The 19186-nt window shown below is 33.4% G+C and overlaps 1 protein-coding gene across 1 annotated transcript; it reads right to left on the bottom strand.

Annotated features, from left to right (window-relative positions):
- Nucleotides 1-1367: 1367 nt before the first annotated feature.
- LOC140435717 (uncharacterized) lies at nt 1368-1694 on the bottom strand. Its single transcript, XM_072524438.1, has one exon. It carries the CDS (start codon nt 1692-1694, stop codon nt 1368-1370), a length of 327 nt encoding a protein of 108 aa, XP_072380539.1.
- Nucleotides 1695-19186: the final 17492 nt, after the last annotated feature.

Here is a 19186-nt window from a genome sequence, read left to right as displayed (position 1 = left end):
GTGCCATATCTTTTACACACACAAACACACACAGAAACGATTATTGCTTTAACAATAAATAAAACTAAAAAAAAAAGATTTTTTACAAGCAAAAATAATTAGAAGTGATTATACACTGAATAACAGAAAGATAAAAGGTGCATTTGCACCTTTTATGATAAACTATTTCTCCTATGAACTAGTTCGAATTTAGTTCTGAATACCTTAGTAATAGTAGACTTAGTAGCTGTTACCCAGTTACGTACAAGATCGATGATCGAATTTAAAGTGTGGAGAAAAGATAATCAACAAAAAAGACTACCAATTGAGTACCAGAGAAACGGAATAACATTACTTGGGTCTACTGTTTAAAGTTTGAAGGAACTAGCCGCATCCAGAGATTACCCGTTTCATTTGTTCAAGTTCCCGTTATCCACAGTGGTCACCAGTCCCATCCAGTAACACACAAGATAACCTCGGAATAAAATTTTCAGTTTTTAAATGTTTTGTCACATTCGAGTAGTTCATCTTGGCTATCTGCATGCATTCACATGTGAAATCCTTTCTTTTTTATCCCTTACTTGTTCCTGCTTGCTTTCTGCCTTATTTTTATCTCCGTATCCACTATTACCCTTCAGTGTGGACTTGCTACACCCTTGATCACTTTACAGTTGGTAACATCTTTTAATTGGAAGACGACAAAATCAAAGGAGTGCAATCCTGCAATTGCACATTGTTGTGCAAAATTGTCATTTTCAACAAGAAGGGAAATAGCGCAGATGAAATCAGGGAAAGAATAAACAAGGGCAGAGCAGCGACCCGTGCCTTAAACTCTCTTCTCTGGCGAAAAACAATTCGACGAGAAACCAAAAAACACATTTAGGATAGTATAGTCCAATGTATTACACTTTACGGTTCGGAAGTATGGGACGTCACCAAAGCTAATAGAAATAAACTTATGACGACAGAAATGGATTATCTGAGACGAAGCTGCGGTAGATCAAAACTGGAGAGAGTTAGAAATGAACAAATAAGAAATGAAATGAAAATGGAGCGAAATATCAATGATGACACAGAAAGAAAACAAATAATCTGGTTCAGGCATGTTAAAAGAATGCCAAAGTACAGATGGCCTAGAAGAGTACTGGAATGGATCCCTCCTGAAAGAAGAAATGGAGGACAACCACGGAGAAGTTGGCGCAAGGATATTGATGAATCAATGGCGGTAAGAGACTTAAAAGAGGCAACTGCATATGACAGAAAAAGATGGAAATTGAGGGCGGAGAAGCGGCGATAGCCGTAATCAATCCGTTATTAAAAAAAAAAACATCTTTTAGCTGACTTCTGCTATGCAGCACAAAATCTATCTGACTTTTAATTACCTTCTACTATATGTAACATAAAGTCTTCATAAAGAACGAATTAATGACAACCAAATTCCATGCCACTGCAAAGTCAATAACACTATTTTCTTCATCACTTCTTATTCCCATCCCCAAACCTTTGTGAACTCTTACTATTTCGTCTTGTTCTCTACTAATATGTCCATTCAAATCACCTCCAATAAAATACATTTCGTCTACAAAAATCTCGGGCATGTCACAATCTAGGGCACCCCAAAAGTTTTCATTTTCCTGTTCTTCGCATTCTACCTGTGGGATGTAGGCACATATGATGTTCATGTTGGTGTTGCCCGTATTTAGTTGGACATCCATTATTCTATCTCTTCTTCTTCTTCTTTTGGTTACCCTCACAATATGTTCCTTCCACTCGTTGTTTAAAATAATACCTACTCCATTTCTGCCATGACTGTTTAAACTACTATTAATTAACTAGAATCCATTTTCAAGATTTCTCGACTTATTACTTTTCCAACAGAGTTTTCTGTACACAAAGTACACCGATCCTTCTCCTCTGTATGAAATCGGCGACCTCTCTTCCTTTACCTGTCATGCTTCCGACGTTGAGAGTTGCAATTTTCAGCACTAGCTTCTTTAGCCCCTTTTGTCCTTTAAGACGCAGCCTTAGCTCAGTTTTCGCATTGGTCAGGCCAGGCCGGAACTGCGCGTATCTTACTGGGAACGGCCTAATTTGAAACATCCCTAATATTATGTAGATACATAATAAAAATTGTTATTCTTCACAATGCTTAGAATGCTATCAATGATTAAAATTTCTTTGTTAATGTATTTATCAATGGACATTATCTGCATTATTTTAGCTTTACAACTCTGCGTGGGTCCTAGCCTTCTCAAGAATTTCCCTCCAGTCGAATTTCTCCTCAAGAAGTTCCCATATTTGTCATCTCTTTATTCATCAATGTACAGTGATTTCTTTTAGTTAGTTTAATATTTATAATCTCATTTTATTAACTTTAACTTTAACGCCATAGTTAATCGTGGTGCCGAAGGAGACAACATAGGAGCATACGGTTTTGGTACCAGACAAAATAGGGAGGATAGACTGGTACAATTCTGCGTAGAGAACAACCTGCTAGTAGCCAAAATGTTCTTCAAACAACATCCTAGAAGGCTACACACTTAAAGATCACGTGCAGACAGAAAAGATAAAATTGTTAGAAATCAAATTGACTTAATTTTCCTCGACAAGAGCTTCAAGAAGTACATAAAATCTACTAAAACATATCCTGGAGCTAACATTCATAGTGACCACAATTTGGTTTTAATGAATTTTAGACTAAAAAAGTTTCTTAAATTTAAAGGGGAACAAGTGTTAAGAAAAATAGACATCTCACAACTAAAGAACCCTGAAAAGAAAAATGAAATAAGTGTCAAAGTTGAGAAAGAAATAGAAACGCTAGAGAACTTGTACGGTACAGATAGACGTTGAAGCAACATGGACTGCTCTAAAAACGAAAATAACGAAGAAACAAGAAGACGACATCGGGTTTACAAAAAACAATAACAAGAATGGATAACGCAAGAGATCATGTACCCCATGAACGTTAGACGAAAACATAAAACAAACCCAATAGAATACAAACGAGTCAATAAAACCATTAGAGAAAAGTGCAGAGAAGCTAAAGAAAACTGGATGTCAACCAAATACCTAGAAATTTAACAACTTCAGGAAAGATACGACACCTTTAATGCCCAGAAAAAAGTAAAAGAAATGACAGGTAGACACAGAAAGAGACAAGAAACAATATTAAAAAATAATAATAACGAGTTAATCATACCTAGGTACAGAAAACAAAGTGGAGAGATAGAAAGAATACATTCAGACACTTTTTGACGATGATAGCCCTTATTCTCTACCATCCAGGGATGATCGAATAAACGAAAAAGGTCCAAAAATACCAAAAGAAGAAGTTATTTATGCAGTAAAAGCTCAGAAGAACGAAAAAGTTGCTGGTCCAAACAATATCAATGTCGAAATACTTGCAGAATTAATTGCAGACAACTAAAGTAAAAGCTTCGACTTAATAACAGCACTATTCAATAAGATATATGTAGCCCACACAGGTAAAATTCCATCAGACTGGATATAATCAACATTCGTAACATTACCAAAAAAATCCAATGCCTCACACTGCGATGACTATCAAATATTAAGCATGATATTGTCGTCTCCGGTGTAATTAATAAAGGTATGAAAAACTGATTGCAACTTGGTGCAAGTTTCCATGTTTATTAATTTGTCCAACTATTGCGCAATATGGTGTAATATTGCGTAGTTGGCCGGTACGCTCTTATTGTGGCATTATCTTGAAGAGACAATGCCATTATGGTTTTATTAGGTGGTGGAAATAAAACACATTCTTTCTAAGAAGAAAAAAACTCAGCTTCAGAGTCTTAGAAAGAAACAGAGCCCTTCGAGCAAAGTGCTCTAGGGAGCTACCCTGCACGGGTAAAACCATGAGTTAGACACTACTATCACAACTGACTTGAGATCCGAAAAATGTCCCATATTTAAAGATAAATTAACTTTTATATGAAACTTTTTCATTTCTCAACCAATTAAATTTAATTATAAGTTCCAGAAGGAAGGGCGATGAACATCGAAGTGCGTGATTGGTGGCACTTGATGACAATATCACATGCCCTTAAAACTTCTCTCAGAGTCATTCATACACGAGTTTACAAGAAGTCTCAGTTTCAGATGAGTGATACTCGATTCGTTTCGAAATGGATTGGAAACACGAGAAGCTCTTTTTGCCTTTAATGTGTTAATGCAAGGATACAGAAACATGAATGTTTCTGTAGCGTTTTAAATTTGTTAATATTTAATATCTATATAATAGTAAAAATTCTGTTTTAAGTTTTGTATTCAGTTGTTTCAAAATATAGATGTGTTTGTCTCTGTTACATTCTCAGGTAGAAGATTATTCCGGTTAAAACTAAAAATCGAGTTACGAAGTTAAAATAATAATCAATATAATACGTGTTATGTGTTATTTCGTCGAATTTATTTCCAGTTACCCAATTTAAAAGTAAATATAATCAAGATGTTTTTTTGTCGGTTCGTTGAATTTCGTAAAATGTAAAGCACTGAGGAGTCAAGCAAGAAATTTCAGACAGAAGAGATGTTTGGGCGATTTTGAATCGGGAGTCGATTCAATTTCTGTGTGTAATGTCTTAAGACCGGTTAATGTGATAATACTCTTTGCATAATGGCAGTTAAGAACACAGTAATCACCATAAGATTTGTGCAGTATACCGGAACTGAAAAAATTTTGTAAAATGATTATATAGGATGTCCCCGTCGTCAGCTTGCTTCCTCCACCGAACCTAATTCTACATCTCTTGATTGTTCGTCCCTGAGTATGGAAATGGTTGCTTTGTCCCTGTTGGAGAATATGTCCAGATAGATGTTCCATAGATGTTTAAGTTTTTTTTTAAATTAAGTGCGAAACAGTGAAATCAAGGTAACATTTAACATAATAATTTTAAAGTAAAGACAGACATTTTTTTGCTAAAACAATAATTGCTTTCATTAAAATTTAAAAGGATTTGTAATAATTAATAAATTGTAAATTTTATGGTTTAACTTAGCTGTCATTGTAAACCTTTTTTTTTTAAATTTAATGTTAACATATGACAGCTAGCTTTATTTTTTTTTCGATATTTATTTGTTTTGTTTGTTTTAAAAAAGGTTAATCTCTGTGCGATAACATTTGTAAGTTTTTGTAGTATCTCCAATACCTGGAGTTTGTAAACGGACACATGTAAGTTTTTTTTATTCTGTATTTGGCAACTATTTATATAGTATATTTTTTGTGCCATTTATATGTTTGATAACTGTTTGTATGAGACAAAAATAAACGTGTTGATTTGTTTCTCTGATCCATTTTTTTATTTATTTTAGAAAAATCTCCTAATCTGTTTGTGTTCCTTTATTTTAGGAAGGAAGAAACTTTCTTTCCTCCAGCAGGAAGTTTTCTCGAAGCGGCGTCCCATTTAAATAGCTAGAGGTATTTTTTCTTGTCTTTACTCATTTTGTCCAGAAGATTTATGTAAGTAACCCCTTGGTTTCATATTTTTGTAGTTGCCCCAATCTCAACCCCCTTGCCATTTACTTATCCACGACCCCAGCTCTCCAACAACCTCCTGAGTGCCGTTCGCACCAGTAACGATTGTTTTGCTTGCCCTATCTTTGCCCCCATAGTTTCTGTCCCCATTTTCAACCCTATGTTCTTACCCTGAGGTAGACAAAATATATTTCGTTACAATGTAGATGTACAGGCATTTTTTATTGATTACCGAAAAGCATTTGACTGCGTTAACCATCAGAAGATGATCGAAATTCTGAGAACAACTGGAATTGGAATATGTAAATTGGAACTGGAATATATAAATCCGACGAGGAGTGCGACAAGGTTGCGTCATATCACCGCTATTATTTAATCTGTATTCGGAATCTATATTCAGAAAAGCATTAGACGAGGTTCCAGGTGGAATCAAGATTAACGGAGCCAGCATAGACAACATCAGGTACGCTGATGATACCGTCCTAATAGCAAGCAATGCACAAGAACTACAAAACATATTATATGCGGTAATTCGTCATAGCAAAATGATTGGTTTATAACTAAATGTTTCCAAAACTAAAATTCTAGTATTTTTAAAGATACCAACAAACGTATATTTGTATGCCAAGGGACAAATAATAGAAGGTAACTTCCATAAAATATTTGGGAGCCAAATATCACCAGCCAGTGTATGATCAGATGTTACGTTTTCTCTGTTTTGCTGTATGGCTATAAAAGTTGGACAATGGACTCTAAAACAGAAAAAAATAGATGCCTTTGAAATGTATATATACAGACGAATGCTGAGAATTCCATGGATATAAGAGTTACCGATGGTGAGGTACGACGCATGAGTAAACAAAAAGAATTGTTGAGTGTTGAGAGGTGAAAAATATGAATTACTCCCAATCATATTGGAAGGTAAAGTGCAGGGCAAAAGATCAGTTGGAAGACGCCAGAACTCGTGGCTAAAAGACCTGAGGAGATGGTTTGACCACTCATCCACAGAAATCTTTCGTACAGAAGTTTTCAAAGCTACAATTGCCATTTGGATGGCCAAACTTCGAGAGGAGACGGCGCAATAAGAAGAAGAATCTCATTTTACCTTTTATACTTATGATCGATCTATTACATGAATAGCATTTTTAATTATTTATCTTTTTATTTTTTAAAATCTTTCTAATAGTCTGATCAATAATAATGAAATACATTCCAAAGATATAGATCTCTCGTAATGTTGATATTATACACGGCTTCACTTTAAGCCAAATAGTATCACCTGGCACATATTACGCATTTTATTTTCTATAAGACCTGACAGGTTAAAAATGATTCTGTAATTAGCATACCTTAGAGATTTTACTTTATTAATAAAGCGATACAAAGTATACCAAAGGATTGCTCAATACCAGCCAAATGATTTTTATACAAAGCCGATTTTTGTTTGAAAAGCGACCCGAATACCACTTGAAAATATTATTCATCTAAGTAATGGATTCTTATTGAAAACACACCGGTGCCTGCCAAAATTTTTCCCAAGCAATTTAGCATAATTAACACCTCTGCCCAACGTCCCGTTCACTAACTCTTATGCAACGTCACTAATTTGCTATTGTGGACTATTTAAAGATTGGATATATTAGCGATTTGCTCGTCTTAATTTATTTACCGACTTCAAATATTATTAACCTACTTGATTTATTTTTGAGGGAATAATAAGTGCTCGCGATGCAATTTGTTTGGTTGCAGGATCGAAATAAAAGCTAATGAATACGTAAATTTGGCCTGACAGCGTAGATGTTTGCTGGAGTTTTAAATAAATGCTTTATTATCGGCAGGTTTTGCTGTTCTTCTGATCCATTTGGTTCTGCCCTTTTCCAACTGATAAAAGTCGTTTTTTTTATTAATACTTAAATTGGAGGAAATAAAGGATTGATTTATTAAGGTTTGTTATACTTTGTTTCAAGCTCTGCAAACGACTGCCATAAAGAATTGTTGATCCCGTTAGTTAAGGATATTACCAGGTACCAGTCAGGATTAAAGGAGTCATAACCTTACAGTAACTGGAAAAAGAAAGAACTGTTAGATTGGTTAATACTCAAAAAGTGCCTTTACAGCTATGTAAATTACATTCAAGAAAATTTAAGAAGTATTCTGTAGCCGACGTAGCAAAATAACGTGTAGTTACGGTATAGCGATTATCACCTCATAATTACGATTTTAAACCCATTGGACTAATCTAAACATAAATAAAAGGATAGGTCGCGAGAAACAATACTACGCTTGAAAATATTCGTCAACTACTAAAGGACTCAGTATTAAAAATTGCCTTTGTTAAATGGCAAAAACTATAGGATATGTTATAGCAAAGAAAGAACATTAATTTGTTTTTGCTTTAGAATTAGTCATTGCAGCCAGAAACGAAGTATGTAAGTCTAGATTTTTATTTTTAGGTTATCTCAGCCAAGTTTTTATGGTTAAAACACACATTTTTTTAATATTTTTTTTTTTGGGAAAGGTAAATCAAAATTAGCATTTTGGGATTAGAACAAGGGTCACACTTTTCTTGCACAGGGATCATTGTGAGCATTTTTTTTAAATAGATACTGGGTAGACCATGATAAGGCAGATATATAAACAAAAGGAAACACGAAAAGAGAAATCAAACGATTTCTACCTAGCGAAGCCGAATTCAAATTTTTACCACTGTGTTTCCTAAAACTTGCGAAACAAACAGCTGGATAAATTACTCGGCAAGGGAATCTAAAATTGCATTTCACATGCCGTTCATCCTGGTCAAAATTCGTAGTGAATTCAGTTTCTGGTACTCCAAACGAAGTAAGTAACAAAACATAGTGACGGTATTAGATTTTTGTTTTGATACAGGGCAGCGACAACCGCTTATACGTATTTCGACCTCTTTAGGTCTCGTCAAAACGGTATAGCCACTGCTCTGAACCAAAACAAAAATCTCTCCCGTCCTAGACAATAGTTATCAAAATAACTATATACGGACGTAACTACGCCATCTAAAAACAAAAAGAGAAATCAAACGATTTCTACCTAGCAAAACCGAATTCAAATTTTTACCACTGTGTTTCCTAAAACTTGCGAAACAAAAAGCTGGATAAATTACTCGGCAAGGGAATCTAAAATTGCATTCCACATGCCGTTCATCCTGGTCAAAATTTGTAGTGAATTCAGTTTCTGGTACTCCAAACGAAGTAAGTAACAAAACATAATGACGGTATTAGATTTTTGTTTTGATACAGGGCAGCGACAACTGCTTATACGTATTTCGACCTCTTTAGGTCTCGTCAGAACGGTATAGCCACTGCTCTAAACCAAAACAAAAATCTCTCCCGTCCTAGACAATAGTTATCAAAATAACTATATACGGACGTAACTACGTCATCTAAAAACATGTCTTGCCGTCATTATGTTTTGTTACTTACTTCGTTTGGAGTACCAGAAACTGAATTCACTACGAATTTTGACCAGGATGAACGGCATGTGGAATGCAATTTTAGATTCCCTTGCCGAGTAATTTATCCAGCTTTTTGTTTCGCAAGTTTTAGGAAACACAGTGGTAAAAATTTGAATTCGGTTTCGCTAGGTAGAAATCGTTTGATTTCTCTTTTTGTTTTTAGATGGAGTAGTTACGTCCATATATAATTATTTTGATAACTATTGTCTAGGACGGGAGAGATTTTTATTTTGGTTCAGAGCAGTGGCTATACCGTTCTGACGAGACCTAAAGAGGTCGAAATACGTATAAGCGGTTGTCGCTGCCCTGTATCAAAACAAAAATCTAATACCGTCATTATGAAAAGGAAAAACATTTAAGGTTACAAACCTAAATTATTTGTTCTAAATTTAATTTTAAATTAAGCCTAAAGTATGAAAAATAAAATAAAATTTCAAACACGTTTATCATTTTTTTAGTGCCAAAAGATTTATAACTTATAATTTCTTAGATTTTTTGTAAGGCTGTCTGACTGATGTCTGATGTGTATACTTACTACGATTAAAAAATATATGATCCAAATCTGCCGTTTTTCTACAAATATCACAAAGATTGTTTTGAATTATATTTAATTTGTATAAATGGGTCGGATAACAAGCATGTCCGAACTTCATTCTGGATATGGTTGTTACGGAACTTCTCGGATAGTTGTAATTTGCAAACCAGTAGTTAATTCGAATGTCAAGTTCTTAGCAATGTGTATCTTGTGCGTTTTGTCAAACAAAAAAATCTTTATTGTTTTGACCATTTTTGATATAAATTATCCTATTTTTACTCCCTCATCCAATGTTAATAAGGGTGTAACCTCTTCTCCCAACTGTATGCTTTCTTAAACGTTAAACGTGCGCTAGTTAGTACAAATTTGGACTTTTTCTATGATATTAATAATGATCCTAATTTTTTGACAGTCTTTCCTACCGAAAATTATAACAACTTAATATTAAAGCATTTTCCTCTACAAAAGGTACGACAAACTGATAAAAAATACCCGTGCCATGGTTTAATAATGAATTACGGTCTTACAGATATAATCTTTCTCTTATTAAACACATTTCAGATGCCAATAATGATCTCGAGTTGTTCAAAATATATAAGCAACAAAAATTTGAACATAATCGGCAATTACAAAATGCTAAAAAGTCAGCTTAGTGTATTTTATTACTAATTCCAATAATCAACCTAGAGACTGCTGGCAAATAGATAAATAAAAATTTTGAAAGAAACAATACAAGATCCAGTTCCGTACAACCTGATCTACCTCCAGACGAAATAAATCAATTTTTTACTACAATTGCAGAGAATATAATTACTCTGCAATTGTCAAAAATCTCTTCCAACTATGAATGTCGATGTCCTATTTCAATTAGTCTTTTTTTTTTCGTCCCGTTGGGGAAGAAGAGGCCTCTTAAATAATAAAGTGTCTTAGTAATTTTAGGGGCATTTACGAAATTAATAGCAAAATTTTAAAAAATACTTACCAACTAGTTTTAACACCATTCCTCCTGACTCCTCAAAAACTAACAATTTGGGATATTGATTGAAAAGGTTATCAAACAACAATTTTATTCTTTTTTTGAGTTAAATACGTAATTACTTTAACAACTCACAATATGGATTCAGAAGTGCTCGTTCTACTACGAACGCGGCATTACATGTTGTGAGAGAGCTGATTGAGGGGCTTAAACGCGGCAATCGCATAGCAATTTCTCTTTGCGACTTGTTTAAGGCTTTTGACTGCGTTTCACATGACATTTTGCTCCAGAAACTAAATTACTATGGAGTCAGATGTATCTCTCTTAAACTTCTTATCTAACATCTTATCTATGTGGCAGACACCAGGCGGTAGTGTCTAAAGGTCATCTCTCCGATTTTCTATTTGTAAAACATGGAGTCCCACAAGGTTTGGTCTTAGAACATCTTCTATTTAATATTTATGTAAACGGTTTGCCTAAATTTATATCTCCGTACAATTCGCAGATGATACGACATACGTTATATCAGGAAAAGGATCAGGAAAAATGATTTAAAAATATCTTATCAGGAAGTTTGTACCAAATCTAGCAGATTTTTACTGCAAACAAACTAAAACTTAACTCTGATAAAACGCAAAATTTGGTTATATCTGCAAGTAATTTACATAATGATCCAGATAACAAACTGTTAAACTATTGGCTGATATCTCACAACTAAAGAAAAAGCTATCAAGTTCATTATTTGTTATTCGCCAACTAGCCAGGGTTGTCAAGTTTGAAATATTAAAAATGACATATTTTTCTTTATTCCACTCTCACCTAAACTATGGATTAATCATATGGGGCAATTTAACAAATGCACTTCAAATTTTTAGAATGCAAAAGAAAGCTATCAGGATTTTAGCAGGGTTTAGTTTTCTAGAACACTGCTGACCTTTTTTTTATCCAATTCAAAATTATGCCGCTACTTATTCTGTTGATATTTCAATACTTCTCACTACTTACGAACAAATCCCTGTAGATTACATCTTTCAGATAAAAAATGCTTAATTATAATTATTACAATATTTAAGAAAAAGTAACAGCTAAGCTGTAATAGTTTCAAAAAAGTTATATAATGAATGAAAAAGTTATATCGAATATGACTCTTTGCAGAACATCCACTGAACTGCTTATCGTGACTTTCCCATAAATCTTTTTCTGTTTAATATGTGTTCTTGTTTGTGATATATTTAAGTTACGTTTTATATTCCTTTTTTATACACTACCCATGTATTTTTTTGACTTGCTACAACCAAAATATGTATTTGTTAAGTAGTTAAATAAATAAAGCCTGTATTGAATTTAAATTTTAAACGTCTTTCTGCTTTGTACGAGTATATTTACTAATGTTCGGAGTATTATAAACTCATTTCACGAAGGATATTTGCCGTGCAATCAGATACAGATCGTGCAATCCAAATTGAAGGTTCTCCTTGTTAATAAATTCATCAATCTGTCTGTGTTATATATTGTAATAAGTAAAGTAGACAAATATTTCAATTATAGTTTCGCCAACTAAGAAATCTTCAGATTTCTACTAAATTTGTTTTTAAAAATAAGTAAGCTACAATATTTGAGACACTTAATGAGGGAACAGCGATATAAAATGCTAAGATTGATAAAACGCTAAAATAAGAGAAAGGGGTGTGTCATGATAAAAAAATTTAAGGAAGTGGTTGAAAAGATCAACTGGTCAGCGGTAGATAAGATAGTCTTCTTCTTCTTCTTCGCGCGACTAGGATTACTTCTGTTTGTGTGCCTCTTATTCTCTTTCAGTCGTTGTTGACTGTACATTATCTTTCCACCTTTTTGGCGGCCTTCCAACGGGTCTTTTGCTATACGGCTTGTTGTTTTTACAGTTGTTCACTAATCTATCTGGTCCCATTCGGTTTACATGTTCGTTCCAGTTTTTTTTCTTGTTTTTATCCACCTGTTAATATTTTGAATTTTGCATTGTTCGCATATACTTCTGTTGGTTTGTCTGTCTCTTAATAATATGCTTGCTATTGATCTTAATACTTTCATTTCGATATTGTTGATTTGTAGTTTCGTCTTTCTTGTATCGGTCCTTGTCTCCGCTGCATATGTTAGGATTGGTCTTACTGTTGTCTTGTATACTTTCATTTTGCTTTCCGTGGTCAGATATTTGTTTCTCCATATGGTTTCTCAGAGGCAACCACTTACACTTGCCGCTTTTGATGCTTGTCTTGTGGTCTCTGTTCTTATATCCCTCTCACTAGTGATCTCTACTCCTAGGTAATTGAATTTCATTACTTGTTCTACAATTTTGCCGTCTATTTCTAGTTTGCATCTACGCGGCTCTTTACTGATTCTTTACTGATACTGATCTAGTTTTTTCTACTGATATTCTCATATTAAGTTTGTTTGCTGTGATATTGAAGGTGTGGTGCTGCCTTTGTAGGTTATCTTCGTTATCAGCAATTAGTACTGCATCATCGGCATAGCATAGTATCGTGATTTTATGCGCTCCCATGTGGTATCCGTGTCGTTTTCTTACTTTAATGGGCTGAGCGAGTTTCCTTGGCGGATTCCTCCTTTTAGTTATATGCATTCTGTTTATCCTGTTGGCATTATAACTCTGGTCTTGTTGTCCTTGTTAATTTCATTAATTGTCCTTATTATCTGATGGTCTATTTGTTCAGCTTATAATAAATTTAAGATGTCATTTCGCTTCACCCTGTCAAAAGCACTTTTTAAATCTACAAAGCACATTTATTCTGGTTTTCCATATTCAATAGACTTCTCTATTATTTGTCTGATAATAAAAATTGCGTCTATTGTGCTGCGGTTCTTCCGGAAGCCTTGTTGTTCATCTGCCATGTTCGCTTTTTCCTCGATTTTATCTTTTATGACTGCCGTTAACAATTTTAATGTACTATTCATCAAACTAATGCCTCTATAATTTTCAGGATTTTTCGAGTCTCCCTTTTTAAGTATCGATAGCAGGAGACTTTCCTTCCATTCCGCTGGTACTACTCCGGTATTTATTATATCGACGAATAATTTTAGGAGCTATTTGCGTAGTGTTGTTCCTCCGTATTTGAGCAGTTCATTGTTTATCTTATCAGGACCAGGTGCTTTTCTGTTTTTTAATTTTTTTATTCGTTCCTATTCGTTCTTCAGCATCTTATTCGATAAGATAGGGAAGATAATATTTAACCTTTGATTGGGAGATGGCACTTAAAGAAGAAGAGTGCCTATATTATATATAAGACATGAACAAAAATCTTCTGGATAAGAATTCTGAATATAGCGAGTTTCATATTGACTAACGTGACTTTTATAAATTAAATAATTATGTGAATTATTTAGATATGCTTAAAAAATACTAGCAAAGCAAACTTTCTTGCGTTTTTTTTAAATCAACATGAATTTTCATCAAATATTAATAAATCCTACCCTTTATTAGTTTTATCTAGATGTTTTTTTAAATTTTTTAGCAGCTTTAAGTGATTCTCTAGGAAGTGCAAATACTTAGAATGAAATATATTACCAGCGGTAATAAACGTCATACAAGAAGGACGTTAAAATAATTATGAATCGCAGAATAAACATTGTGCAAAGAGCAAGAACATAATTGATATCTTCAACATCAGAAGGTATTCGTGTTCCGGCTCAAATGCTCCCATAACCGATGAAACTTTGGAAAATAAGATATATTGTCACCTGCTCGCATCGTACGCTGGTTTATATACAGTAGAGTTGTTAGCTAGAAAATGGGAAATACTGTGTAACTGTTTTGTGTGGTCTTATAACATTGCTCCACAAAAAAATATATTATCCTTTATTTATTGAGCAAAATCTAACTAATTTTGGGTTGAGAAAAACGAATATGATAAGGAAATTGTTTTATTAGCTCTTCTTCTTTAAGTGCCGTCTGCCGATCGGAGGTTAGATATCATCATCACTATCTTTACTCTATCTACTGCTGCTCTGAAGAGTTTTATAGAACTGCATTTAAACCAGTCCCTTAAATTCTCAACCATGATACTCTCCTTCTTCCTATACTCCTTCCTCCTCTTATCTTTCCGTGTATTATCAGCCTTAGCAGTTCATATCGCTGTCCCCACATTACGTGTCCCAGATATTGTAACTTTCTTATTTTTATTGTGTTTATTATTTCGCATTCTTTGCCCATTTCTCGCAATACTTCCGTGTCAGTTTTCTTCTGTGTGCATGCTATTCTAAGCATCCTCCTGTAACACTACATTTCTAAGGACTGTAACTTATTTATGTGTTCTTGCTTTAATGTCCAGCTTTCAAGTCCATATTGCAATATCGAAAACACCTAGCATCTCAGTGCTCTTACTCTTAGTTCTAATTTAAGGTCTTTGACGCAGAGAATTGTTTTCATTTTTTCATTTTTTTATTATTGTCTGAAATCCAGGTTCCTAGGTATTTGTATTTATCACCCTTTTCTGTCGGTACAGTTTCCAAATGTATGTTTGTTGGTATATTTGTTTTCTTTGTTGTTATCATGTATTTGGTCTTTTTTATATTCATTTTTAGTCCATATTTTTCACAGAAACTGTTTGTTTTGTTTAGCAGTAATTGGAGTTGTTCAGCAGAGCTTGCCATTATGACGCTGTCATCTGCATATCTTATGTTGTTAATAGATCTTCCGTTAATTATTATTCCTTCACTTTGAGATAGTAATGCTTCTTCAAAAATGGCTTCACTATATACATTAAATAGTAATGGGGACATAATACATCCCTGTCTTACTCCTCTACTGATTTTAATTTCTGGACTGGGTTCGTTATCTATTACGATTTGTGCTCTTTGATTCCAGTAGATGTTTGTTATTATTAGTAAGTCCCTATGGTCTATGTTTTTTGTCTTTAGAATTTTGACTAATTTTTCATGTCTTACTTTGTCAAATGCTTTTTTAAAATCAACGTAATAAACATGCACATCAACATTCTCATCCATGCTTCTTTAAGTTAACACATTAAAAGCAAATAGCGCTTCTCTGGTTCCTAGTCCATTTCTGAACCCAAACTGACTATCATCTATTCCTTCTTCCAGTTTTTTGTTTATACGACCATGTATTATTTTCATAAAGAATTTGACAGTATGATTGAAAAAACTCGGTTAAATATTTTCAAACAGATATAGTCTCTTAACTACTCTTATTATCTTGGTCATATTTCATTAACTCTTAATAAGACAACGGGAATATATTTCCGACTTTACTTTTCCACCAAATTTCGATTGTCGCTGTCAATATACAGAATGTTGAATTTTGCGATATTAAGTATTCGATTCATGGATAAATACACCAACTATGGTAACAGTTATTCGACGGATCTAATTTTTCGTTGACAATCGACAATTAGATGTTGATAGCTAAAAGTTGATTTTTATTACAATTTTGTAAATTGTTTGATGAATCGGCTCCAAAAATTCTGGTTCAAAAGTTCTATTATAAGTAATAATTCTATTTTTGATATATATATATATATATATATATATATATATATATATATACATATATATATATATATATATATATATAAATATATATATATATATATATATATATATATATATATATATATATATATATATATATATATATTGTTTGGACAAGATAAATGCATTGTAAGTGTTGTTATACAAATTTATGAAAAGACAGTGATTTTTGTCTTTGAAGTTGGTGGAGAAATGATTCCCCTTGTCCAATTCCATAAAAAAATGCAAAGCAATTGGGCAAAGTGTGATGCTGGATCTCAACATCTCAGATTTATTTAGTAGTTGAATACTTTTCACGTTTATAACATGGAATCTTTTCATCGACTCTTGATATCTTTTCATTTCGTTTCTTCTGGTCAACTTCCCTCTGGTCAACTTCCCTCTTTTTGGAAAAGCTACTTTGTATTATAGTGTATAGGTCATCGCCATACGTTGCTCCTCTAAACTGGTCTACACTTGTGGTTTTATTTTCTGCATGCAGATTTGCTTATAGATTATGTTGTAATCTATAACTGATTTTAGATTGCGTGTATGTTGTACCACGTGTAAAAAGAATCATATCACATAATTTTTTTGGATGGTTTCGATAGGTAATATTAGTTTTCTATTATTTTCTATATATTCGTTATTTATTCATTAATAACTTTACATAATTTTCTTTATGCTGCATGAGTGCCGTATAAAATTCTGTATAAATTTAAATTTATGTTAATAATTCCTTTATGGGTGACTTCCCAGGTTATGGTATGTTTCCGCAGGCTTCTCTAGATTAAGATGTGCTCTTTTATCGTTCGGAACTCTGCTATAAAATGGTTGTACCCTCATAACTTTTTTTTGTTACTTTCATTTTTTTTGCAAGGGAGCCCTTTTACATTTGACTTACCCACATTTCTAAGGCTTTCATTCATCTCACACTATTTACTTTAGTAAATAGAGTCCAAATTTACAGAAATACAGAATAAGAATTTTTACGAAGCATTAACGAATAATTAGTGTGGCTGGTAATGTGCTTTTACTTATTGCAAATTCATGGTCGTCATCGTTATCCAGACGCCAAGTTGCGTCGTTTAGGGACACGTCTACTTTTTTAGCCTGTGCCGTTTTACTCCAGGCAAAGCATGTATACTCGCCCTTGGAGAAGCTGAGAGCCTTGACTGTAAATCTGCTACCTTCAGAGCGGTATTTTGGCAGATTACTTTATAACTTAGTGTCTATTACGAGGTACATTGGATGCTCCGCGTATTCCAGTCGGTGTCCGTTCCATTTGTAATAAATATCTTGTTAATTTCCTAGAATTTATTATTGAATGAGTATAAAATTTTAATTATTGAAAGCACAGGTTTTATGATATAGCTGTTGATTACCAATGTAATGCAATAAACTAAAAATTACAAAATTATTTGAAATCTTTTTGTCCAAAATGTTGTTGTAGTTTTGAACATTCCGGTATACAGACAGTTGTAATCTTCTACCATCGTGTACAGTCCTACAATCCTATACCATAAAACTGCATCGTACTACAAAGCATTTTCAAATCCGGTAAAATGGGAATCTATCAAATATTATAAAATCCTAGCAAAAAAAACTTAATCTGTTGGGTTGCCTAAATCGATAAAGAAATCCTACTCATGCCTAACATAGATCGTAATAATATAATTAGTTTCTTTACCAGATATGGAGTATTGAACGGGAACCGTTCCACAGTTTTCGTATTTTACCGATCCACTAACATCTCTAATCGACACATACACACGGATACGATTAAATATAGAAATCTTTGATTAGACGCAAGATGATTGGAGGGGACATAGATCGGGTTATATATCGTTGCAGATGATACAGTGTTTGGCAGGTGTGCTCCTGTAATATGCGTCCCGAATAGATTTTTGAGTAAATTGCCTGTAAGTCACAATGAAAATGTTACTGACGGCGCTGACGCTCTATTAAAACCTCTATTCATAATTCGGTTTATAAATAGGAGGCTGATGGTCTGGTGCGTGTTGTTCGTTTTGGTCGGCGAGCAAAGGACTGTCGTTTCGTCTCTCAAGACATTAGTATTATCCAAAAATGAGGCAAATTTTGAACAACACACAGAGAATGTATTGTTGTCTGTAAAGGTGCTTAATAATACGGAAGTGTTAGGTCATTCAAAACAGTTTATTTCCATTTAGTTCGTAACGTAGTAGTTCTAGCGGTAAATTATGAATTACTCTTTAATTTGTTTTTTCTCTGTTCCGCTTAAAGAAATTTTAAAAAAATATTCTACATATGAGATTTCCACTTATTCTCGTATACAGTGTGTAAAAGCCAAATTGAATAAATTCATTATTTAGGTTACTGTACATATTTATAAAAAATCCCGAAACACGTCAAATTTAAATTATAACTTGACATTCTTTAACGTGAAAATGCAACCCCTACCTTCAACCCCCTTAGAATGACAGGTACAACCCCCAATTTTTAAAATAGGAAGTATATGCTTGTGATATATCGTTTGAAAGGTCTTTTCATTCTCCATTCAAAAATGTTTCGTTGTCGCTTTCAAGTTTATTAAGATTAATTAAGATAAAATAAATTAGAAAAGAAGAGCCTTTTTTCCTTTCTCCAGCAAGATTAGAATTCTTCGAAGCGGCGTCCTTATTTCAAATAGCTAGAGGTCTTTCTTGGTGTTTTTTGTTAACCCTTTGGTCTAGGAGATTCATGTATGAGTATCGTTTATTTTGCTTGCCCTATCTCCACCCCAATAACTTCTGTCCCAGTTTTCAAACCCCCTATAATTATACCCTATAAGGTAGGCAAAATATTTCGTTACACTATACACAATATAGATATATTACTGAATGTATGTATCTATAATCTGTGGCTCCCCAAGATGAATCTTTAAAATAAGTTGCAAAATCTTACACTCATTGAACACCTAAAAATTAAGCATTTATTAAATATGATAGTAACAGAAATTACAGTTTTCTTACATGTCTTTATTGTTCCATGATCCACTGCAGCGTTTTCCAAAGTTTTTTGGTAGGGAGCACTTAGCATATTGCACCTGAAACCTATATAGGTGCCACAGAGAACGAGAGATATTAGTTGGAGGAGGGGGGATATTAACGATCACATTTTCTATTCAGTTTATTCAATTTTTTTTTCAATCGCAAACATAAGAAACTTAATTACATATAA

Source organism: Diabrotica undecimpunctata, chromosome 3 (genome assembly GCF_040954645.1).
Source record: "Diabrotica undecimpunctata isolate CICGRU chromosome 3, icDiaUnde3, whole genome shotgun sequence".
Lineage (NCBI taxonomy): Eukaryota > Metazoa > Arthropoda > Insecta > Coleoptera > Chrysomelidae > Diabrotica > Diabrotica undecimpunctata.
Note: the sequence above shows the minus strand (reverse complement) of the source record. Positions and strands in the feature narration are given on the sequence as shown.

Excerpts from the sequence above, each read along its gene's own strand:
- LOC140435717 (XM_072524438.1), bottom strand. The coding sequence starts at position 1,694 with ATGGATGTCCAACTAAATACGGGCAACACCAACATGAACATCATATGT.